Raw genomic sequence first — 24,982 nt, 5'->3', positions numbered from 1 at the left:
AGGTTGGATGACCAGCTGTTTGTTGGATTTGCTGGCTGCAAGAAGGGCAAGGCGGTGCACAAGCGCACGCTCTCGAGATGGATTATCCTCTGCATTAAGATCTGCTACGCCCTGGCGGGTAAGGACCCTCCAGAGGGTATAAGAGCTCATTCCACTAGAGCAAAGTCTTCTACATCTGCTTTGTCTAAGGGTGTGCCTGTAGAGGATATTTGTAGAGCTGCAACTTGGGCTTCCCTCCACACTTTCGCGAAGCATTACTGCTTGGATACCGAGGTGAGGAGGGACGGCCACTTTGCGCGCTCTGTCCTCCAGGACTTTCTGGTTTAGGAGAGTGGACACCCTCCTCCGGGAGTGGGGACTGCTGTGGGACTCTATTCACAAGTTGATGAATCCACTGGCAGATGTATCTATCAGAAGAACAAGTTACTTGCCTTCGGTAACGCTTTTTCTGGTAGATACAATATCTGACTGTGTATTCCTCACTGACCCACCGCCTCCCTGTTGTCCACTCTTTTATGCCTGGGTTACTGTAATGTATATATTTTTACTGTCAAAAAGGAAATGTTTATTGCAATATGTTTTCCTGCATTGACTTCACACTGTGTGTGTTACCTTGACATTGTGTACTGTGTATACTGTGTATATATCTGCTGTCATCGGTCCGTCCGTATGCCTCGAAGGCACGGAAAAAAGGGCAGAACTGATGTCATCACGCCGGCGTGGGCCTATTATGGTGTCGGTGACTTCAGCGGAGTCGCGCGCGATGCCGTGCCTCTGTGACTTCGTCCACATCGGCGCGAAGCTACAAAAAAGAATTTCCGAATGTTGATGACGCAAGGGGATATTCACAAGGTGAGGAATCCACAGGCAGATATTGTATCTACCAGAAAAAGCGTTACAGAAGGTAAGTAACTTGTTCTTTAGCCACCCTTTGAAAGTGGCCTTGGAGGTGTCCTTCCAGTTCGTGAGTACTATCTTGGTTGCTGAAGTGAGGAGGAAGTCTAGGAGATTTCTGTCTTCCTGGGTGGGGATGTCCGGTGAGATATGTGCTGTGACTATTGTGGCGAATGTTTGTCTCAGGCTGCAGCCCAATATCTTGTCTGTGAAGTCTACATAGAGAAAAGGTGTCCCTGTACGTAACGAACAATATTGCAAAGATATAAATACATATACACAACTGAGTTGCCACACTGTTATTTAATCACAATGTGCTTTTCAAAGCAGTATATTCTTCACAGTCAAATATTTGTGATAGTGCCCCAGGATTGGAAAGGGTGGGTGAGGGGGATAGATATGAGGAAGGGATGTGCAAAGTAGATCATTTATACAACCAATAAACAATGAATGCATCATAATATATATACAACCGGTCGATCTGGCTTAAAAGGTATAGCCAGTAGTACAATCAAAGCACTCAATGGAATGTCCAGAAAACCATGCCAGCGACATAAGTATTGCTCTATTTGTTGCTGGGAGCGCAAGCTGGTTCAGGTAGGTATCGTCGACGTTTCGACCCCTAATTTAGGGTTAGGTACTCGTAGGATCTTAAGGGCAGGGTCTTCATCAGGACGTGGTGAGTGAAGCGGGGCAAGTGATTCTGTTAAAAAGTGGGAATTAGGTGAGTGAATAAGACATACAAAAAGTTAAAACACGCACTCAAGGGTGCTAAACACGACACTAATCAAATGCCATGGGCAAAAGGAGAATGGTAGGTGAGCTAAATGCACCCCGACAACTGATGTATTAACTTATCAGTAGGTTAAATCCGAGAAAACGTTAAAAACATTCCTGGCGTCTTAGGGAAAAGAATGTAAAGTTTCATGCATTAATCAAGCTGAACAACGATGCCGTTACAGTCATCATAATCATAGAGGGAACATATATACACACGGAGGATCATATAATTAAAATGTGACAATCTCACAAAACTCACGTTTTATGATCAAGTTGATTGAATGTTTACAGGACAGGATGCAGCCGCGATCCCTGTATTCTGTGAATACAATAATAGAAAATGTAGGACTAATTGGCGCCTATCTATGTAGCCAGCGTAATACACTGAACAAAAGTACCCAGTATCACACTGTCATACCTTCAAGCAAATGGCGGATCTATAGTACCAATGTTCTTATGGTGTAGTATGTAGTCAGTGCACAACAACTCAAATGGAAGACGAATGGCGAACAGCCGCATCCGCGGTCTGTGAAACCTTCGACAGTAGACATTGGATTCATACAATTAATACACATGGAATTAAGGGTATGTGTTACTTAAAAAAAATACCAACCAGGAAAGCCAAATATGCCTTCCTAGACCAGGGGGCCTACCTTATGAAAGCGTCGCTAGAGAATTGCAGTCCTGCTATCTTAATTCAATCGCGTGAGCCACATCTGCGGTCTCCCGAACCTAAACAGAAAAGGCGGATCTTAGTCGCACTGTCTGGTCTCCATGCTTCGTCGTAAGACCGCATATAAATGAAAGCGATCTAAGATGTCTGGGGTCTTACCTTAGAAAATAGGACACATTCGAAGGAAACTAATCTCTTCTAATCTCATCAAAAAGCAGCAGTGGAGCGCGCGCCAGCAGGACGTATTACATAGACGTCGACGCTCCAACGCGTATTGACGCAAAATGCGTGGGGAAATAGAAGGCTGACTATGCCGTGGGGGCCCGCGATCGAGAAGCAGTCTGGCAGAGGCTGACAACAACTTGGACTGGTGCTGACATTTCCAAAACAAAACATGTAGGTTGAGAACTTCAAAACAGTATATACAAAGATTGAGAAATAAATAGTTCATTGTTAGACGGGGACCTGGAGGGTCGGCCGAGCACAAGGGGAGAGGCCTCCGGTGAGGGCCGTCTCCAGCGATCGTACAGACAAGTAACTTCCCCCCCCCCCACAGATGGACACCACACGAAGATCAGAGTAACACCTTTTATAGGCAGTTCTTGAAGTAAGGTAGTACGATACAAGGAGATCAGGACACGATGATCCTCTCAATTCTAGTCTCTAGTAGGGAAAGGGGCTAGCGGGACAGTCTTGGTACCTACGGGTACTGAGGTGAAACGGCGGTAGCTCACAATCCTCGAGCTCGGCGGTCGGACGGGTCGGACCGCGGCAGCGCCAGCAGGTCCCAACGAAGATGGAAGTTACAACGGGCCGCGGCAGCGCCAGCAGGTCCCACGAGGATGAAGGTTGCAGAAGGCCGCGGCAGCGCCAGCAGGCAGGACGATAGTTCACAAGGCAGGGCTGCGGCAGCGCCAGCAGTCCGTCAAGGATGAGTTCTTCTCGGTGTCTCTCGACTCCAGGATACAACTGCCTTCCTGCTCTGGGGCTCCTCTGTTATAGGTCTGGCGCCCTTTGATGTCCGGACCCTCGCACTGGGAGGTCGGGAGGTCCGGGATGAGGGAGTCCAGACACCCAGCAGGGGGGTGGAGCCAGCACCCGGGGAGGCTGGGGGCGATCGGCACCTGGCGGGGGAGAGCCATCGACACTTCTTTCTCCCATTAGCCTGCCAAGTGGTCCGTTCACCTCCTGGATGGATGGTGGTGCCGGGATGGCGGGGCCTGGCCGGGCCCAGGGTTGGGGTCGAGCTGAGGCCACGCGGCCGCGTGGTGCAGTGTCCAAGATGGCGGCTGGGCCGGGCAATGGGGCTGCCGGGGGCCCGGCCCGTGACAGAGATATCCGGGAGCAGGCGTCCCGGAGGGGACGGGTTGCGGGTTGCTTCTGCGGGTAGCCCCCGGAGAGCCGGTGTCTGGGCCCTGTCATGCGGGGAGGGAGCGAGCCCTTCGTGGGGCCTGTCCAACATTCATTAACATTATCAATTCTTCCTTCGATGAGTAAACATGACAACCCAAATAGATGAGTCCTTTCGACACAGGAAGGTGTAGGCGGAATGATATATGGGTGAAATATATGATACATATTTATAAATGAGGACATACAAAAGAGGCAATTAATAGCTACTTCTTTTCCAAGAGAACCCTAGTCCAAAGTGACTTAAATTGCGCACCTCTCAGGCACGAGGGTGAAAGCGACAGCATATGTATCAGGTCCCTTCCCATATACATATCTATACCCCTAGTATTGCTTACATGAATGTTTCGATTACAGCTAGGATTCGGCTAACGTCCTAATGTCGCCATTTGTGCGTGGCTGCTGTCTGATTTGTTTAAGCCATTATTGATGGAGTCAAAGATGGACATCCATTTGGATTCACGGGTATTGAGAATTTGGGATATGTTACCACCCCTTGGACCCAGTACCACTTTTTCCAGTACAATCCATTTCATGACATCTGGAGTATGTCCCTGGCTTCTACAATGTTCAACCAAAGGAGCTCCTGGTACTTCACAACGGATCCTGCTGCCATGTTGCAGGATCCTTGCTTTCACTTTTTGTTGTGTCTGTCCAACATACACCTGATCACAAGGGCAGCGTATCAAGTAAATGACATTGCTAGTATTACAATTGGTGTAAGATTTTATCTGAAAGAGACACGTTAGTATTAGATTCCTTACCTTAGAATATCCCCAGGCGTCAGACTGGATCCGGAAATTTTTGCGTAGCAGTACCCTTGCGTGTCGGTAGGCGTCGTCCGCGTCCGTTGCCGGCGTCGTGGGCGCCGTGATGACGTTGTCGGAGTACTTAGACACCGCCTCCGCGTGCTGACGTCAGTTCTTCTTTTTTCCGCGCCAGCAAGCGCAGATCTGGAAAAAGCAGTAACCCTAGTCATTTTTTTACTAACTTTTTGATCACTTTTGATTGTTCTCGAAGTCTTTCGACTCCGACGGTGCCGTAGGGATGCCCGGCTTTAAGCACTGCGATGATTGCGACCGCCTGATTTCGGTCACGGATCCTCACCGCGTGTGTTTATCTTGTCTCGGCGTCGACCACGACGACAAGGCCTGCTCCGACTGCCGGGCCCGCTCTTCGAAAGCCAGACTGGAGCGGTCCCGCAGGCGGCTCGAACTCCTCCCATGGGAGGTCGAGGGACAGGTCGCGGGCTCGGAGCCACCACAGTTCCGAGAGTAGGCCGCACTCCTCCGGGTCGAAGTCGTTGTCAAGTAAGCGGCACAAGAAGTCCAAGCGGCGTCATCGCTCTTCGGACTCCCCCTGGCGCTCGCACGATGCGGCCGGGGGTTCGGGTGACACCACCCACGCGGCTCCGACGGAGTCGCAGGCGCCGCGTCCAGCCCCATACCCTACGGTCCCTGGGCTCAACGCGACGCCGGAGGAGGTCGAGCGCTTCCTCATGGCCATGAGGAAACTCTCTCCTCCGACGGGCTCTGCGGCGCCTTCGGGCCCAGCGGACCCGTCTGGGACCCCTAGCGGGTCGGGGGGGATCTGCCCTGACGCAGTCGGGTGCTTCGTCCCCGGCGCCGCAGGTTCCCGTTATCCCGGCGCCGAGGGGTTCAGTTGTTCCAGCGCCGCCGGCGCCTTCGGGCCCGACGCCGCTGGACCTCCTTCGGGATCTGGTTCGTCGCCGGTGGACCTTACGACCTCCCCGGCGTCGGACCCTCAGGTGTCGCCTCCGGCGCCGTCCTCGAGCGGTGCCGTCCCCGGTTCCACCTTCGTTCCTGTTCCGGCGCCGGGACGGCCCCGATGGGCGCCGCTCCAGACGTCGTTTGGAGAGTTTCACTTCTATGAACAGGCCCCATTAGTTGAGAACCCTGAGTTTCAGGAGATGGGTGATGAAGAGGACTGGGAGGGGTCTGAGGACCCTCTGACCAGAGAGTGTCAGTCTCACGAGGACTGGACAGGAGACCTTGGGGAGGCCAGTGGCCTGGACACCTCTCCAGACACTGGTTTTGTCTTCCCTCCTACCGTGGCTTCGGAGGAGGGGGCAACATATAGTGTGGTGCTGATGAGGGCTGCTAAGGCCTTGGGCCTTGAGCTCCCCGTCGCGGCCGTGAGGACTAACCTCCTCACTGAGGTCCTTAAACCGCAGTCAAGCTCGGCCGAGCCTCTGCTGCCCTTTAATGAGGCCTTGACCGACGTTCTTCTGGGCACTTGGTCCAAGCCCGCTACGGGTTCGCCCGTAGATAGGAACGTGGCCAGACGCCACCGCCCAGCCCATGTTTCCTGTCCTCCCACCCTACCCCCGAGAGCCTGGTCATCCAGGCCTCCAATTCCCAGACCGCATTCCCGTCGGCCCCGCCGGACAGGGAATCCAAGAGGTATGACCAGTATGGGAAGAAGATCTTCTCATCCCTTAGTCTGGGCCTGCGGTCTTCCAACACCGCCTGCCTCTTGGGACGTTACACCCACTCTGTGTGGGATAAGGTCGCGGAGGTGCTGCCAGAGTGTCCGTTGGAGGTACGGGCCAAACTCGGCCAAGCCCTTGTGGAGGGCCGGGATGCAGCCAAGTATTCCATCAGGTGTGGGCTGGATACCACCGACTCGCTAGGTAGAGTGATGGCAACGACGGTGGCGGTCAGACGCCACTCCTGGCTGAGGTCCGCCAACTTCTCGGCAGATGTCCAGAACACACTCATGGACATGCCGTTCGATGGCCGTCGCCTCTTTGGCGACAAGGCAGACCATGCGCTTGAGCGCTTTAAGGACTCCAGGGCTACGGCCAAGTCCTTGGGCCTCTCGGGCCAGCGTCAGCAATCGGCTGCCTTTCACTCCTTTCGTGGCCACGGAAGGGGTGCGCCCACACGCGCCGCCAGCCACGCTCCGCAGGGCGATACCCAACGTGGTGGTGGCCGTGGGAACCGCCGTCCGGGCGGTCGGGGGCAGCGGCGAGGTCAGTCCACACCTTCCCCTGCAGCATCCGCCTCAAAACCCTCCTAGTCCGTGCTTTCAGGCCCATGTGACGCCAGTGGGGGGCAGGGTTCGCCATCACCACCTCCACTGGCGCACTGTCACATCGGACAGGTGGGTGCTGCAAATCGTCCGAAGGGGCTACTCCCTCCCCTTCGAGGCGACTCCTCCAGCCATGCCACCGCAGAACCACTGTGTATCGGGGGATCATTTGCGACTTCTGCAGGAGGAAGTTACGGACCTCTTGGCCAAGGGGGCCATCGAGCGCGTTCCTGGGCCAGAAGTAGGGTGTGTTTGCTACTCCCACTACTTTCTGGTACCCAAGAAGGGCAAAGGGGGCCAACGCCCTATCTTGGACCTAAGGAACGTCAACGGCTTCCTCCGGAAGGAGAAGTTCAAGATGCTGACACTGGCTCAGGTCCTGGCTGCCCTGGACCCAGGAGACTGGATGGTAGCGTTGGACTTGCAGGACGCTTACTTTCATATCCCCGTCCTGCCTGCCCACCGGCGCTACCTGCGGTTCATGGTTGGCCACAAGCACTTTCAATTTACCGTGCTCCCCTTCGGCCTTACCAGCGCCCCACGGGTGTTCACAAAGGTGATGGCGGTGGTCGCAGCTCATCTGCGCAGGTTAGGGGTTTCAGTCTTCCCCTACCTCGACGACTGGTTGTTGAAGGCGGGCTCTCCCCAGACAGTCGTCAGCCACCTCCAGACGACGGCAGACCTCCTGCACCAGCTGGGGTTCTCCATCAATGTGCCGAAGTCACACCTGTGCCCCTCTCAGAAGCTCCTCTTCATCGGAGCGGTTCTGGACTCGGCGCGGTGTCGGGTTTATCCGCCCGAACAGCGGGTCCGGGATATTCAGGCTCTGATTCCCATCTTTCAGCCGTTATCCCGGGTTTCGGTCAGGTTGACGCTGCGGCTTCTGGGGCTGATGGCCTCCTGCATCCTACTGGTGCATCACGCCAGGTGGCGGATGCGGGCTCTGCAGTGGGACCTGAAGTTTCAGTGGGCCCAGCATCAGGGCAACCTATCCGACCACGTCCTGATCTCGGAGGGCACTGCGAGACAGCTGCAGTGGTGGCTTACGGACCGCGATTGGGTCAGCGGCAGATCCCTCTCCCTCTCCCTTCCCCAAATGGAGCACATAGTTGTGACGGACGCGTCCCTCCAGGGCTGGGGAGGCCACATGGGAGAGGCGGAGATCAGAGGCCTCTGGTCTCCGGCGGAGACCCGGCTCCACATCAACCTGTTGGACCTCCGGGCGATTCGTCTGGCACTGAAGGCATTCCTCCCCTCTGTCCGGGGGAGTGTAGTGCAGGTATTCACGGACAACACCACCGCCATGTGGTACTGCAACAAACAAGGCAGGGTGGGGTCGTGGATCCTTTGTCAAGAGGCTCTTCGCCTTTGGCAATGGCTGGAACGCCAGGGCGTGACCCTGGTGGCTCAACACCTGGCAGGTTCTCTGAACGCCAGGGCGGACGAGCTCAGTCGTCGGTGCATGATGGATCACGAATGGCGTCTGAACTCGGACGTGGCGCAAGGCCTCTTTCAGCGATGGGGAGAGCCTTGGTTAGATCTATTCGCCACCGAAGAGAACGCGCAATGTCATCAGTTCTGCGCGTTGGAATTTCCAAGGCGGCACTCGCTCGGAGACGCTTTTCGTCGCATGTGGAGTTGCGGTCTGTTGTATGCCTTTCCACCTATACCACTTCTGCCCAGAGTGCTGAAGAAGATCAAGCGCGACCGGGCCCAAGTCATCCTTGTGGCTCCGGACTGGGCGAGAAGGTACTGGTATCCAGAGCTACTCAGTATGTCAGTCGATCCCCCGGTTCGTCTGCCTCTTCAGGAGGACCTTCTGTCGCAGCACCACCCGAACCTGTCCAGTCTCCACCTCCATGCTTGGAGATTGAGCGGCGACAGTTGAGGCCATTTGACTTGCCTCCTGAAGTTTGTAACATCATTCTGGCAGACAGGCGTCCCTCCACAAAGTCGGTATACGCCTGCAGGTGGAACAGATTTGTGGCATGGTGCACAACAAAGGCTGTGGATCCCCTCAATGCCCCTCTTTCTGAGGTTCTTCTCTTCCTTCTTTCTCTTGCCCAGCAGGGCTCTGCTCTGGGCACTATCATGGGCTACCTTTCTGCCCTTTCAGCCTTTCTCAGGCTGCCTGATCGACCTTCTTTGTTCAAGTCCCCTATTGTTAATAGATTTCTTAAGGGCATCACACACACGTTTCCTCCTGTTCCGTTTGTGATGCCTCAGTGGGACTTGAACCTGGTTCTTACATTTCTGATGTGCGCTCCCTTTGAGCCACTTCACAACTGTCCTCTTCGCCTTCTGACTTTGAAGACTGCTTTCCTGGTTGCCATCACCTCTGCCAGGAGAGTGAGTGAGCTCCAGGCCCTTTCTTGTGCTCCACCTTTCCTTTCTGTCCATCCGGACAAAGTGGTGCTGCGTACCAAACCTTCTTTCCTGCCCAAGGTTGTCACGGCCTTCCACATCGGGCAGTCTATCACCTTGCCAACCTTCTTCCCGCCACCGCATCCCTCTAAAGAGGAAGAGCGGCTCCACCGTCTGGACCCAAAACATGCGCTCTCATTCTACTTGGATCGCACATGCCAGTTCCGGGTGGATGACCAACTCTTTGTTGGTTACGTGGGCGCGAAGAAGGGGAAAGCGGTGCACAAGAGGACCATCTCCTGGTGGATCATCCTGTGTATCCAGGCATGCTACTGTGGTATATAAATAAATAATACCGGATCTAGGTTTTACTGGACATAGCAATAACAGATAGCTCAATAAATAAGAGTCAAGATTCGAGGTAGTAGGAGTTTGCAGGTTTAATACAGCATAAGGACAGGAACAGGACAACCTGCACAGGAATAGGATGACAGGGCCCTGCAGGGGGGACAGGGAATGAGCGCGCTGACTTTAATAACAATACACAAGCATATATACTAAAACAGTTGCATTGCAATACATATGATAGGCGGAGCAGTGGGTGTGGTCAATAGCAGTCGCGAAAGATAAGGGTGAAAGTGGGTGTAACAGGAGGCGTATACATAGACATGTGATGTAAACGTAACAGAATATGTCATAAATGGGGCGGAAACATGGAGGGGGCTACCTAAGGAGCCGGGACCTCTAACCTAATGGTGCGCGCAAACTGACAATGACGTGTTACTAGGAGAAGCTGGGGGCTTTGAACTCTGTGCTAGGAGTAGAGACTGAGGTCTGGAGAGTCAGGGCGACATGTACCTAAACCCTATCTAGTATCTGATGTTTAGAGAACATGTTGATATAAACTAAGAGTCAGGAGGGGAGAGGCTAACAGACTCTAAGACTGGTGCATGCATTATTCTACATGTAGTGCGTGATGAAGAATATTAAATGACCATTAATACAGTATTTCTCTTACATGGAGACGTAAAGGCTAGACTGTGACGGAAACTATTGATGCGATTCAGTAGCTTAGGAATGCAGAGAAGGAGGGCTGGACTGATAACTAGAATCATAACATACTCTTGGCAGACTAGCAGGCAGAGCCAGGCCGAGCCGGGCACTGTGAGGCAGGAAGTAAGTGAAGGGTCGAGGATACAGGTGGGGGCTGTATCGCTCCTCAGCGAGGATTCAGGAGACAGGAGCTGAATCTGGTGTCCGGGCCCTTTTGAGGCCTAGAAACGGGGACTTTTCAATGAAATAACGTGCACACTGAGAAACGTGGCAACGTAACTTTACATAGGCCTGATATTCATAGTATTCACGAGAACTGGAAACTGGCATACTAGAGATGGACACAACTATAATTGCATCTTAAATCGAACAGGGGGAATACATATGCATATTAATCATGCACACATAACATAAGATGGAGGACACGTAGGGACACAAAACATGGCAAAATGTACTTTTCCACACTACTCCTTGGCTAGGAAGGAGCCTCTTGCTGGATTGCGGGCTCATTCTACCCGAGCCACGGCGACTACCACTGCCCTGGGCAGGGGAGTGCCCTTACAAGACATCTGTCAGGCGGCTACGTGGGCATCGCTGCACATGTTTGCAAGACACTACTGCCTGGACAGCCAAGACCGGGGGGATGGCTTCTTTGGCCGTTCCGTCCTCCGGGACTTTCTGGTGTGATTATTGGTTCGCAGACCCACCACCGGGGTTGGTATTGCTGGGGTATCTATTCTAAGGTAAGGAATCTAATACTAACGTGTCTCTTTCAGATGCACAAGTTACTACTTGTGTAACGATATATCTGTAAGAGACATTAGTTAGTATTAGATTCCTTACCGACCCACCCATCCTCCCCGTTCTGCGAACCATTATCTAGGGTTAGGGTTGTCCCCTTTCAGGGCCCTAGTTTCAATGGCACCAGTGTTGGTTTTTAACATGGCTCTGCGTTTCTGGCGCGGAAAAGCTGTGTCTAAGAACTGACGTCAGCACGCGGAGGCGGCGTCTAAGTACTCCGACGATGTCATCACGGCGCCGACGACGGACGCGGAGCCGCAGACGACGCCTACCGACGCGCAAGGGTACTGCTACGCAAAAATTTCCGGATCCAGTCTGACGCCTGGGGATATTCTAAGGTAAAGAATCTAATACTAACTAATGTCTCTTACAGATATATCGTTACACAAGTAGTAACTTGTGCAAATTGAAAGTACGATCTTTATAAATAACCACCTTCGATTGAATTGTGGTGGCACAGGCGGCACAAGACCCACATCTGTGGTGTCCTAGAATCGGAGGGAGATTCCACATGGATAGAATTGTGGGTGGTTTCACAGAATCCAAAAATGAATGTACCACCCGGTCTCTGATGTTCTTCGCTCTTCTAAAAGAATGTAGTGGGAGTGAGTTCTGGTTAATGTCGTCTGCTACAAGTGAGATATCAAAAAATGGAGAGGAGCTCGCACAGCAATGTTAATCAAAGAAGGTAAAGGATTTTGAAGATGTGTGGTGTGCTGCTGAGGGAACACTGTCTGGCCAGGCAGTGGGATGTGATAAACGAAATGCAGCTCCCCCGCCTAGGGAGAGAACCCCTCCGAGCACAACCAAAGTGGACCAAAGGTCTTATTCCATAGTCACATGGTAATCATCCAATATTAATCCAGAAATAGTCATCCAACTTTCAAAGTTTATTCAAACCAGAGAATGTCTTAATTTATCGACATGTGAAATTGTACTTTTGGATGTGACATCACATTATAGCTTGGTTTTGTTGTCTTTTTTGTAGAGTAATCCCCTGACGAAGGGCTCCGCCCGAAATGCATCGGGATGTGTGTTAAAACATGAATTATCATTTTGAACCTGATGTGGAATAACATCATTTTCACATGTCGATAAATTAAGACATTCTCTTGTTTGAATAAACTTTGAAAGTTGGATGACTATTTCTGGATTAATATTGGATGATTACCATGTGACTATGGAATAAGACCTTTGGTCCACTTTGGTTGTGCTCGGAGGGGTTCTCTCCCTAGGCGGGGGAGCTGCATTTCGTCTGCTACAAGTGACCAATGTTTATTAATGATCCTCTTGATGTCATTGCTCCTCGTGGAGAAGGTGGTGACGCAGATTAAGCGTTCGCTTGTTTCACTATTCCTTTCACCTGGTTGTAGCAGATTCTCGCGCTGATTGTACCAGGCTCTTTTGCGAGTGCGTTTGACCAATCTGCTAGGATATCTGCGTTGCAGAAGGCGACTAGATAAATCCTCTGATTCAGTCATATAGTCTTGTTATCTGGAGCAATTACTACGAATCCGGAGAAATTGCCCTACGTGTAGGTTGTCCCTCAGTCCCCTAGGGTGATGACTCTCGTATTGTAGAAGGGAGTTCCGCTCCGCTTGTTTCCTATACAAGGTGGTCTGTAGTATATTGTTATCTGCATAAATCATTATATCAAGGAATGCAATTTCTTTCTCGCTGGACTGAAGAGTGAATTGTATGTCCGGATTCCTTTGGTTAAGCCATACATGGAAGGCTGTTAGGTCAGTGATGTTCCCGTTCCAAATGTTAAACACATCATCGATGTATCGGACCCATAACTCTAAGTTGGCACTGAAAGGATTGCATTCATTAAAGATGAACCTGTTTTCAAAATCTTCCATGAAAATTATTGCCAAATCTGGGGCAAAAGTAGCCCCCATCGCTACACCCTTTGTTTTGGAGGAAGAATTCATCCTGAAACATAAAGAAATTCTTCATTGCAATCCTTAAAAGGTCCACAATTAAATTAGTTGGCACAGGTACTGGTGCCGTCCTCTTGTCCAGGGCCCTCTCAATGACTCTCAATGCATCCTCTTGAGGGATGCTCGTATAAAGTGACACTGTCACATGTTACCAACAGTTGTCTTGTGGGATCAAAGGGTCTTTCATCAGCCAGATTTATTGTTTGAGTTGTGTCCCTTAGATATGCCTTGGTGTTCTCAGCAATTGGCTTCAGAAAAAAGTCTATATATTTACATAGGGGTTCGAGCATCGATCCACACCCCGACACGATAGTTCGCCCGGGTGGGTTATTCATATCCTTATGAACCTTCGGGAGAGTGTATATCGTCGGAAGGCGTGGGTGGCTTTGGTTAAGGAACACTTAACTTGACACTAGATTATGTCACGGGGTGATAATGCACATTGTTTGATACCAAACGTGATATATTTAAGTGGTACCGTAATAGAGCTGCCAGCAGCTGGTTTCCCTGGGTGCCATGCCATGTTATCCTATAGCCCATCTATCACTTGTAGTTGGTTTTAATGGTGAAACCACTATATGGACTTATAAGCTTGCACTTACATGTCCGCACCTTTTAATATTTATTGCAACCTGTCTTCTGGACTCAGTAGCCCTTCCTTAGCAGTGACTGCCATATACAAAATAGTGCATTGTGTTTGCCACACATGGTGAGGACAAAGTAGAGTTTGAGCCATTTGCAATGCACCTGCAGTCTGCAATTGCCGGCTTGTTGTCAATGGTTTACTTGGGTCACTTAGGTTGGCACAAACCATGCTTCATGCTCTGGCAACCCCTTTAACACCCATGCCCTCGGTACCATGGGTACCATATAATAGGGACATATAAGGGGGTTCAAGTCCTTGCTAGTTGGGGTTGCCAATTCTCACAGCATCTGTTTTAGGGCGAGAGCAATGGCACTGGGGCATGGGTAGCAGGCTCCAGTGCTCTTTCAACCGCATTAAAGCAAAAAGTGTGGGGGACATACAACAAGGGCACTTTCTTACAATACCCATCATTTTTTTGTAATAGGTTAAAGAACTGTTTAATGACTACATCTTTTAAGACTATCAATTTGGACATGTTGAGTCTTGGGTCTCGCTCCAAATCTGGAGTTATCCACTGTGCCTGTGTCTGTTTCTGACATCTGTGTTGCTAATGTGCATGTAGCCCTACTCATTCATGTGAAAAGTCACATATGTAAAGACATACAGACACACTATCAGAAAATGTTTTCCTAATTTAGGGAGGAGGACTACCAGCTTAACTAAACACTTATGTTACAAAGCAGTGCTAAGAGCATCGCTGTTGAATCACTAGTAGCTGTGGAACAAGCAGAGGGCTGTTCTCAACAGAAATGTACCAAGTACAGCAGTACTAAACCACACTAAAGTTGAGAAGATACAGCAATACAATTCTTAAATCCATATAGAAAGCTCAAAAAGTATTTACATGATGGTGCAGGGCTACATGAAATATATTATGAAATGAATATATTAAAAGGAAGTGATCTGAATAATTTTTAAGCCCAGAGAGGGGAAACTACTTTGGACCCTGAATAGGCGGATTTGGCTCCTCTACTCCACTGGGGTGTGGAGTTTTTTCCTGGTACCACGCAGACTTTTTGTAAATGTGCCGAACTGGGCAAAGTCCTTTGATCTGTTGGTGCTTTACTCTGTGGTACTCCAAGTACAGCCCTCGGGCACCCCTCAGCAGACCTTTTGTTGTTGCCCCCAGAAACTTCCTCTGGGAACATGGTAGACTGCAGCTGAGAAATAAAGCTGCTCGAATTCCGCTTTTATTCTGTTGATGCTAACCAAGCAACATTGTTTTGTGATCCTGGGCTTTTTGTATATATTCAGTGGAGCTGGTTTCATGAACTGGGCTCCCCGGAATTGACTATAGAAACAAAGGCCATAATCCTAAATCCAAAATGATCACGATAATATTTTTTGTGATCTTCAGGATATGGGCTTTGTTTCTACATCTAGTTCAGCAAAGCTGCTCATAGGTGATTGCTTAACTGAACAATTTTGAAGTGCATAGAAAGTATGGGAACTACAAAAATGAATAGAACGTGGCAGGATTAGTGGGAGTGAATTGTTCAGGTTTGCCCAATTTGTCCTGTTTTCGTGAATCCAGAGGGTCCTTAATCTGGCACATAATATTGAGCTTCTTGTCATTCTGCTTAGTCACTGTTTGAGGTATGTCCGATTCTGATGGATACTTCTGCCTGTGGATTCCTCACTTTTTAAATACCCCCTGCGCCGGCATTCCGTGGGAAATTCTTTCCTAGCTCTCCCCACGCCGATGAGGACGTAAAAATGGACAGGCTCCACTCGCGGCACCGTATGACGTCATCGGAGCCACAAAAGGACCTTGTCTGCGTGCTGACGTCAGTTCCTTTTTTTCCACGCCGTCGACGCTTAACATTTTTTCTAGGGGCTCTCTATTTTCTTCGAGACTCTTGTTTGTTCCAGATGGCTACTTCTAGGAAGACTGGATTTAAACCCTGCAGAGAGTGTGGCGGGCATATGTCAATCACGGACCCGCACGATGATTGCCTCTGGTGACTATTTTCGGATCATGACGTCGTGGAATGTCGATGCTGCAGGAAGATGAATCCCAAAGCGATTAAGGAACGTGAGGCCACGCTGTTCACGGCCAAAGCCAAGAAGGAGAAGATAGGTAGCAAGAAGGCGAAGTCTTCGCCTTCTCACACTTCGAGGCCGAAGAAGCATAAGAAGACCAAGAGAATACCTGGCTCTCGACATAGTTCTTCGAAGGCTAGGGCTTTGAGGTCGAGGTCGCAGACTCCGGCTGAGCGACCTCGAAGGAAGAACTTTGTTTCTCCATCTCCTCCTCAAGCGACGCCGGCTCCATCTCCGGATCCGGGGTCTCCGGTGTAGAGATTCTTCGCAGCATGAAGATTAACCGGCTCCAGCGACGTCACCGGCTCCTGGTGAGTTCTCTCCAGGCCGGGTGGCTTCACCTGTGCGGGCACCGTCCCCGGCTACGCAGGCTCCGGTTCGACCTTAGGTGACTCTACTTCAGGAAGGTACGGATCCATATCATCCGTTTCCTGCTCCTGGGTCAGATTCTTCGCATTTTCTGAATGCAATGTTTGGCATGTTTGCCAGGGCCTTGGCTCCATCCGGCGCGCCTTCGGGCCCCGTGGATCCGTAGGCCTTTAACCTGGGTGTTCCACTGTTATATCCTCAGGCACCCTTCATGCCATTTTTGCCGTCGACGCCGCCTTGGCATTTCCCGGAGTCGAGATTCTCCACTCCGGCTCCTTGGACTCCTTTGGCTGCTGAGTCGGCGCTGCCTCGAGTTCGATCGATGTCTAGGTTCGACGCCAAGGCTCCTCCATCTACGCCGTTTATGTAGTCACTGGTGCCGCATGTGGCTCCACCGACGCAGTTACCTAAGCAACGGTCTAGGAGAGATGCGCAGAGGCTCCTTGAAGAGGAGGAATATTTACAGAATCAGGAGGAAAGGGAGATTGTGGACTCTATGGACGAGTTTAAAGGCCTTCATGAAGCTAGTGGCCTCAATACTTCTCCTGAATATAACCTTCCTTCTGCAAGTGGAGGTGTTGTGCAGGACATTGCTCCATACCAGGTGGTTATAAGGAAGGCAGCTGATTTATTAGGGCTCAAGCTTCTCTCTGCTGAGATAAAGTCTAATATTCTTACGGAAGTTTTAAACACATCTTCATCAACTTCTGAGCCGTTACTTCTCTTTACAGATGCCTTAACTGAACCAATCCTGGAGGTGTGGCAGAAGCCCTTATCTGCTTCGGCTGTTTCTCGTTCCATCTTGAGAAGGTACAGGCCTGTCCCTGGTAATCCGGCTTTTTTATCATCGCATCGTATGCCGGAAAGTTTGGTTGTCCAGGCTTTCAGTCCTCTGGTTTCTTCCCTACTATTCTGGGTGATAGGGATTCTAAGAAGATGGAGCAAGCTGCAAAGCAAGTGTTTTCTTCAGCAAGTATGGCTCTTAAGTCCACTAATGCGACTTGCCTTCTTGGACGATATATCCATGATATGATGGACTCAGTTGTGCAATTGGCCCCGAAGTTGCCTGAAGACGTTTGTGCCAATTTCTTAGAAGTCCTTGCGGATTTACAGGCTGCGGCACGTCAGGTGATTCAATCAGTCATGGACACTGCTGACTCTGTGGCTCGTGTGATGGGGTCTTCTGTGGCTACAAGGAGACAAGCATGGCTTAGATCATTTGGTTTCTCGGCTGATGTTCAGGCAACTTTGCTGGATTTGCCCTTTGATGGGTCGAAGATCTTTGGCTCAAAGGCGGACTCTGCTTTAGAGCGCTTTAAAGACCGCAGAGCTACTGCAAGATCTCTGGGCCTCCAGGTGCAGTCCAGAGGATACGGCTACAAGCTGTATCGTGGTTTTGGGAGGTCTTCTTCCTTTCATGGCCGCCAGCAATCTCAGCAGAGCCAACAACAAAATCTTTTGTACAAGTCATACAGAGAGAACAATAAAAGAGGCCTCGGGAGCAAATCAAGCAACAATCCTCCTCTTCTTCCTCTACCTCCCCTTCTGCCACCGTTGGTACAACAGGAAAGCAGTTCTAGATACCCCATCTTAGAACATGTTGGTCCGGTTGGAGGTCAGATGTCACATTGGAGACTGATCACTTCTGATCGTTGGGTCTTGGAGAGAATGGGTATGCCCTTCCCTTTTTGGAATATCCTCCTCCTTACCCTCCTCGCCAGGGTTGGTGCTCAGAGGACCACTTGCTGCTTTTACAGCAGGAGGTTCTTACCTTGCTACAGAAAGGTGCAATAGAGGTTGTTCCAGAGCAGGAAAGGGGTCAGGGTTGCTACTCTCTGTATATCCTGATCCCCAAAAAGGACGGTCGCTTGAGACCAATCTTGGACCTCAGGATTTTGAACCTTAACCTCAAGCAGGAGAAGTTCAAAATGTTGACCTTGGCTCAGGTTCTTCTTGCTCTGCAACAGGAAGACTGAATGGTGTCCGTTGATCTACAGGATGAGTATTTTCATCTTCCCATCCTGAAGTCGCATCGGAAGTTTCCCTGGATCACGGTGGGATCGCAACACTACCAGTTTGCAGTTCTTCCGTTAGGTCTTACTTCCGCACCTCGAGTCTTTACAAAGGTGATGGTGGTGGTTGTGGCTCATCTCAGAAGGTCCGGGGTTCCTGTTTTCCCCTACCTGGACGATTGGGTTGGTTTCGTGTCACTTGCAGGTAACAGCTCATCTGTTGTTCAAATTGGGTTTCTCAATAAATGTATCCAAATCTCACCTGGTTCCTTCTCAGCGCAGCCTGTTCATAGGTGCAATACTGGACACAACTGTGTGTCGGGCATATCTGCCTCCGCAGAGGATTCTCGACAAACAGGAGATGGTTCCTTTATTTCACGATGGAGTGGTTGTTCCAGTCACGAAGGTTCTTCGCCTGTTCAGTCTGTTCGCTTCCTGCATTCTTTTGGTCAACCATGCACACTGGCACATGAGGGCACTCCAGTGGTGCCTCTGAAGGCAGTGGTATCAGCACAACGGAGATCTCGGGGAGAAGATCAGAATCTCCAGAGAAGCTGCAGCGGAGCTGACTTGGTGGAGTGTGCAGGGCAACCTGTCGCAAGGAAGGCCCTTTTAGACTCCTCCACTGGTGGCCACAGTGATCACGGATGCCTCCACTCTAGGGTGGGGTGCTCATCTGAGGGATCGTGAGGTCAAAGGTCTTTGGTCTCCATAGGAAAGGTTGCTTCATATCAACCTTCTGGAATTGCGGGCGATACGTTTGGCACTAAAGGCTTTCCTTCCTTGCCTTTGCGGTCAGTCGGTTCAGATCCTGACGGACAACACTACCGTGATGTGGTACATCAACAAGCAGGGAGGTGTAGGGTTGTATCGTCTCTGCAGAGAGGCTCTGCGACTCTGGTCCTGGGCTCAGGACCAACGGATTTGTGTGTGTGCAAATCATCTGGCTGGTGTGCTAAATGTTAGTGCGGACAGTCTCAGTCTGAGTTACTTGGCCGATCATCAGTGGCGGCTTCATCCGGAGATGGTCCATCGCATCTTTCAGATGTGGGGATCTCTTCGGTTGGACTGGTTTGCCACTCACGAGAGCGCGCACTGCCCGTTGTTCTGCAGTCTCCAGTATCTGATGCTGGGAGCATTGGGGGGGGGGAGGGAGAGGGGGGGCCTTTCAGATAGGTTGGGGCTCACAACTCCTTTACGCTTTTCCCCCCCATACCCTTGATTCCTCTGGTTCTGAGGAAGATTCGCCTAGACCGTTCCCAAGTTATATTGATTGCCCCAGATGCCAAGAAGGTTGTGGTACACAGACCTCCTTCACCTCTCGTCGCACCCTCCGCTCCGTCGCCCTCTCAGGGCAGACCTCCTCTCAGAATCGCAGGGGCAGGTTTTAGACCCCCACCTCCAGAGCCTGTACCTACATGCCTGGAGATTGAACGGGGCAACCTGAGTTCTTTCTCTCTCCCACCAGAGATAGTGGACGTTATTTTATCATCCAGGCGACACTCCACTAAGTCAGATTACTCTTCCAGATGGTCCAGATGTGTTAAGTGGTGCGGAGAGAGAGACATTGACCCTCTTAAGGCTCGCTTGTCTAATGGGCTGGAGTGCACTGACCCACTCGTAATTATGCCCATAGAGTAAACACCTTTTGAATTTTAGCTCAGTGGGCGGGAATAAGATTCCGAATAAATAGTATACTAGCTTATTTTTTTTCAATAAGCTAGCTGCGTGAGAATCCAAGGCACACTTTATGACTGAGCTAATATATAAAACCGTTATCTAAATGGTACAGGCACGATCACTTGCCATGTGTCCGTGTGGTGCTTGTAAACTGCATCTCAGCTATAGCACAACTGTGCACCTCGGAGTCCTACATTTTCATCTTATAAGGGAGTCATGTAGCTATACACTTCAGTCCAACTGGGACATTCAGCCTTCCTTCCATTTATGCATTTCTTACACCACCTACTGTCTTTACAGTAAATTAAATAAGTTTGCACAGCACGTTTTAGTGGACAATGGAGTGGGTATTTAACAGTGTCCTGGAGACTAATGTATGGTGTCATGTAAAGGGGCAGTAGTTTGTATTCTCGGTCTGCCAGTGTCGCTGGGAGTGCAGACCCCTCTCTGAGTTTCTGGAGCTGGACAGGTGGATGGTGTCCTAGGAAGAAATGAAACAAAAAAAGTTTGCTTTCTGTAATCGATGCATGTGCTTGAAATAAAATATGTGAGAGTGTTCGATGTATATTTGAGATGGAAATAGTTAGCCGTGTATTGCTGTGCTAACCCTACATGTGTGTTCGAATGATGTATCAACCAGCTGATAACGAGGTGAAATAATAATTCTCCTTTGTGTGGCTGCTCTCTCTCTGTGTATATTGAAAATATTCGACAATATTAGGTCCTGGTGACAACTACTCGATCAACCAATACCTAAAAAATGGAACAGTGTTCCCAGTCGGTGCTTGATTGACGGTACCATGCGCTCGCTGTCCTTTTAAGATGAGCTATATTTGTCTGGTGGGCGGGGGCACGTTCTGGCAGTAGCTGAGTGTTGTAGCACCTGTACTTCAGATTGTGACACTGACCAGAGCGCGGTGCTATGAACAGGCCATGGGTTGCTGCTTCAGTAAAGAATTGTGCCCTCGAAAAGACAATGAAAAAACAAGCCTTTTGCGGGCATCTGACGAGAATACAAGAGAGAATACTACAAAGAAACCATTTCTCTTGAAAATCGGCTTTGTAGAAAACCAGATGCAGAAGAGGAAAGAAACGGCAGCCACTGTGATGCCCTCACCGACTGTCGATTCTTTTGATAAAGGCAGCGAGACAATGCCTATAGAACATACCGCTTCAACAAATATAGCGAGTAACCGGTGCTACAGCAGCATGGAAGGACGCACAGATGGCCAGTCCGTTACTGGAAAAAGCAGCAGCAGATCAGCACCGTTTTTTCGGGCTTTTACCAACGTCTTGTTGGGGTTTAGTAATTACAAACATTTGGGACGGGATTTCGAAACCGACAATGTTACAAATGAAAAGTCAAGTGAAGCCGACTGTGGCGATATGAAAGTTGAAGCGTTTAAATTGGCAAATGGAAATGGAAGTGAAGAAAATATTGGCTTTGCAGCCGAAAACCAGCATCACAAGTTTGGTAATTGTCCTGAATCTACAAAACCATGTGCAGATTCTGAGCAACACAATTCGGCAGCGGATGGACAGGTTTTGGGCTATTATAAGGGCTGCAGCGAGGATCCGCTTATTAAACCAACTGTAGAGAAAACGAACCAGAGAAACGAAAAAAGTAGAAACCTGTTCACTACACAAGCCACAGATTTTGTTTTTTGTCAAGATGCAATTCAGGAACGGGATAGCACTTCAGTTGCTCGTGGATTTTATAGCATTTGTCTAGTGGAGGCTGAAGATTTGGAAATGGAAGAGGAGATTTCTTCTGTCGGACAGGAAGAAAATGCAGCCGGGTTAAATCATTCAGCTGTTACTGGCCAGGGAATGTGCAATGTGACATGGCCTTTTGACAGAGCGCAAGATTGTTCAGTTGAGCGGGCGGCACAATCGACAGCTGCTTTTAATACCATGCAACATGAGCCACTCGGCGGAACGGAGAATCCGCCGCGGTTGCATCACGTGGAGTCCAAAGTGCCTTCGTCCGATATGAAATTCAAAGCAAAAGACCATGTCAGTGAAAAAAAATATTTTACATGTACCCCCAGTGTAAATACGGATTCCAAAAGTGAGTTTTTAAAAAGTCTTCATAATACACAGGAATTTGAATATTGCCATTTTTCCGACATGGTCCTACAAAGTGATAACTCCACGTTTTCTGAAAGTTCACTTTCAAATAATAGAGTTCAGGTGGGTAGGTGTGGTTTGACTTTAGAGCATGAGCAGGCACCAACCTTTTGTTTCACTGAGCCAGTTTCTCCTTTATTTAAACATAACGAAAATAGGGTTTCTGTCGTTCAGTCGTCTAACAAAGAAGCAGATAATGATTTGCTTATCTCTAATTTGGTGCACACAAACCTAGATTTCGATGTAGCTGATAATGCCTGTTTAGAAAACTACAGTCGAGAAGAAACCAATTATCCCTCCAAAGGTACGCACAAATGTAATTTAGGAAACGTAAATCTAGACCCAGTGGCATTTGAAGTTCAGTTAGACTCCATTCCTAGTGAAAATGATTTAAGCCTTAAAGAAAGTACGTGTATTGTGAATTCTCATTGTGTTGATGACAGTGAACTGGACACATGTGTTTTCAAAGGAAAGGTTGTCTGTGAGATCAGCAACAATGTTCCTTTTCCAAATAAATCTCAAAATGAGAAAAACTTTAATGCATCTAATGCACTACCTACAGATATATCAAATTTTGCCCCAAATGATAGTTCAAGTTTACATTTTCCACAAGGCCATTCCGAGGATGATAGCAAAGTGGATTTCAAACATTCCATACCTGATATCTGTAATGCTGCTGACCTTAGATCTTGTTTAGATGTCCCAGACCGTTGCAGTAATGTGATAAATGATGCCAAACATGAATATTCAGGTAAACATAGTGTTTACAACAATCAGTTGGAATCAGAGTTTGTCACAGGAAGATTAAGAAATGTCGAATATTGCAACCTACTTGAGAGTGAAACAAAAGTGAATGGTGAGTCAGAACATTTACAGTACAGTTACGGTGCCAGTTCTATACATGAGGAAATCCTTTGTACTTCTGATTATCAAAATGCATTAACATGCAACCAAACTAACCATGCTGATATTACTACGAAGTCGGGGCTTGTGAGTAACTCCGAGCATTGTTTACAGACAGGACAGCAGATCAATAAAGAAGTAACCGTCATGATTGATCATTCACCTGAAGAGCCAGACTACATGCATGTGTTATCAATGCAGACATGCACATTAGTATCAGAGCAAGAACAAGAATTGCAGTCTAAGTGTTTAGAGAAATGTGAAAATGAGGATTTGGAGGATATGTGCACTGAAAAGACATGGCACAGTAATTTAGGACATCTTTCAAGTTCCTGTGATTATTATTCTGACTATTCAGTTGATGCATTATTTAAAAGTCAAATGGAAAACGGGCAGGCGTTTCATTTAAATGACGAGAACTTGGGTGCCATTAGTGATGAGCTCGGTCCGCTCTTGAACACCAACAATATCATGAAACACTATAGCGCCAAGGAGCCAAATACACAGTCTGAAATATTGCAGTTTGTCTCAAAAAATGACGACGTTGAGTCAAGTGGTTACAAGGCTGATGAAACGGAAAAATCTTGTAATTTTGAACTTACCAACGAAGAGTTATTTCGATTTTATGTTGATCCAAGCCAGATTGACGAGTATGCTGCCACTCCATCATATGAAATCACTATAGTGCACACCGTCCCTATTGCATCTGAAGAGAAAAACAAAAATTGTCTTCTGGAACGAATAGATTGCATACCTGAAAATGTCCTTAATGAAGAACATCTAGATAATTATAAAATGGAACTTCTGCTCTTGCGTACACATTCAAATGATTCCAGAAATTCTATAGCCACAGATGCATCTGCTGAGCCCCATAATGGTGAAGATGCATTGTGTGTGGCTTATCTTTGGGACAATGTCCTTTCTAAAGAATTGAATGCAATGGACCTGCCGAGTTCCATTGATGACTTGCAAGTTAACTTTTGTTTGGAAAGGTATCCTTATCAGATGTCATTACCAGAGGATAATGTGATTTGGGGGTGGCAAGGCATTTATGGTGATTGGGTGAGTATTTCATTTTCAAATACAGTTTGCTTATTCTATTTTAATTTACCCTTGAAATATGATGTTAGTTTGTGTATATTGTATGATCTTGATGTTACATAGAAGCTAAAAATTATAGGTGTATGCTTTTTTTAAGCTGTTTTTGCATTACTACATTTATTGCATGAGAATATACTTACCAAAGCAGCGCAAGGGCATTGACCTGATAAAGTAAAGAGAAGGGTATTATGATTTCTTTTTCTCTTTGGGAAACTGAGTCCAACCTGAGAGTATGAGGGGCATCAGAGACTGACAAAAGTTGTAGACCTTCTTTCTCTCCTCCAGGCAAAAGATTGCAGCAGTAACATGTCACATAATTTTGCAGTTATTGAAAACGATGGCAGGAGAACGACTTTGCCAGTATAACTAATCTTCTCAAATAAGGGTCCCAATTAGAGCTTACTTTGTCAAGGATAGCACTACCTTCAAATTTATCTGGGAAAGGGGTAGGATAGCTGTAATGTGCACCCATACAAACGCTCTTCCTTCACAGCTAGAAGTGACTCTGTTACTTACTGGTAATCATCATTACTCTGAGTCAGTCTTGCTTGCCACAGTTCTGACTTGAGAGCTACTCCGTGGTTCCTGCACATTATTCGCCTCTATAAGTAAAAAAGGAAATGCAACCACATGCCTTACCCAATATGGCCCCTACAGGAAGTGCCACTTACTCCTTACTCACCCATAAAGGCAGGCCCACCCATGTGTGCTTTCTGAAAGTACCAAAACAATACAGTTCCTCACAATTTTATTTCCCTTTCACACATCGGTAGAGAATGTAGGACAGTGGCTAGGAAGAGTATGACTCAGAGTAATAAAGATTACTGGTAAATAACAGTAATGGTCTACATTGTCAAGTCTTTCATGCCCACAGTCTGGAATAGTGAGCATATATCAAAGCTTAGATGGAGAAATAAAGAATGACTGCAGCACAACCGTGCTACTCCAAATGAATTTAATGAAACCAGCCCAAGGAAAAACATGTAGAAAACAATCATTGGACTGCCGAAAGAACCACTGACGCAGAAGCCTCCTCTGAGATGGTCATACCACTAGATGACAGCCCTGCCGTAATAGTCCTCTTTAAACAATGAGGGAAACTCCTTGGAAAAATTCTGCAGCTAGT

At 48.6% G+C, this 24,982-nt stretch overlaps 1 protein-coding gene across 4 annotated transcripts in view; it reads left to right on the top strand.

Annotated features, from left to right (window-relative positions):
• Positions 1-24,982, top strand: part of LARP4B (La ribonucleoprotein 4B) — a 639,242-nt gene that overhangs the window by 103,035 nt on the left and 511,225 nt on the right. For 2 of the 4 annotated variants that reach the window (XM_078663294.1, XM_078663293.1), the window contains exon 1: positions 20,653-23,817. The exons of the other annotated variants lie outside the window; for them this stretch is intronic. In XM_078663294.1, coding sequence (XP_078519420.1) covers positions 20,656-23,817 — 3,162 coding nt within the window. In that variant the 5' untranslated portion in view covers positions 20,653-20,655. Of the gene's footprint in view, positions 1-20,652; positions 23,818-24,982 lie in introns of those variants that run through there. 4 annotated transcript variants of the gene reach the window in all.

The sequence above is a fragment of the Lissotriton helveticus genome, chromosome 10 (genome assembly GCF_964261635.1).
Source record: "Lissotriton helveticus chromosome 10, aLisHel1.1, whole genome shotgun sequence".
Lineage (NCBI taxonomy): Eukaryota > Metazoa > Chordata > Amphibia > Caudata > Salamandridae > Lissotriton > Lissotriton helveticus.
This window is presented reverse-complemented; position numbering and strand designations above follow the sequence as displayed.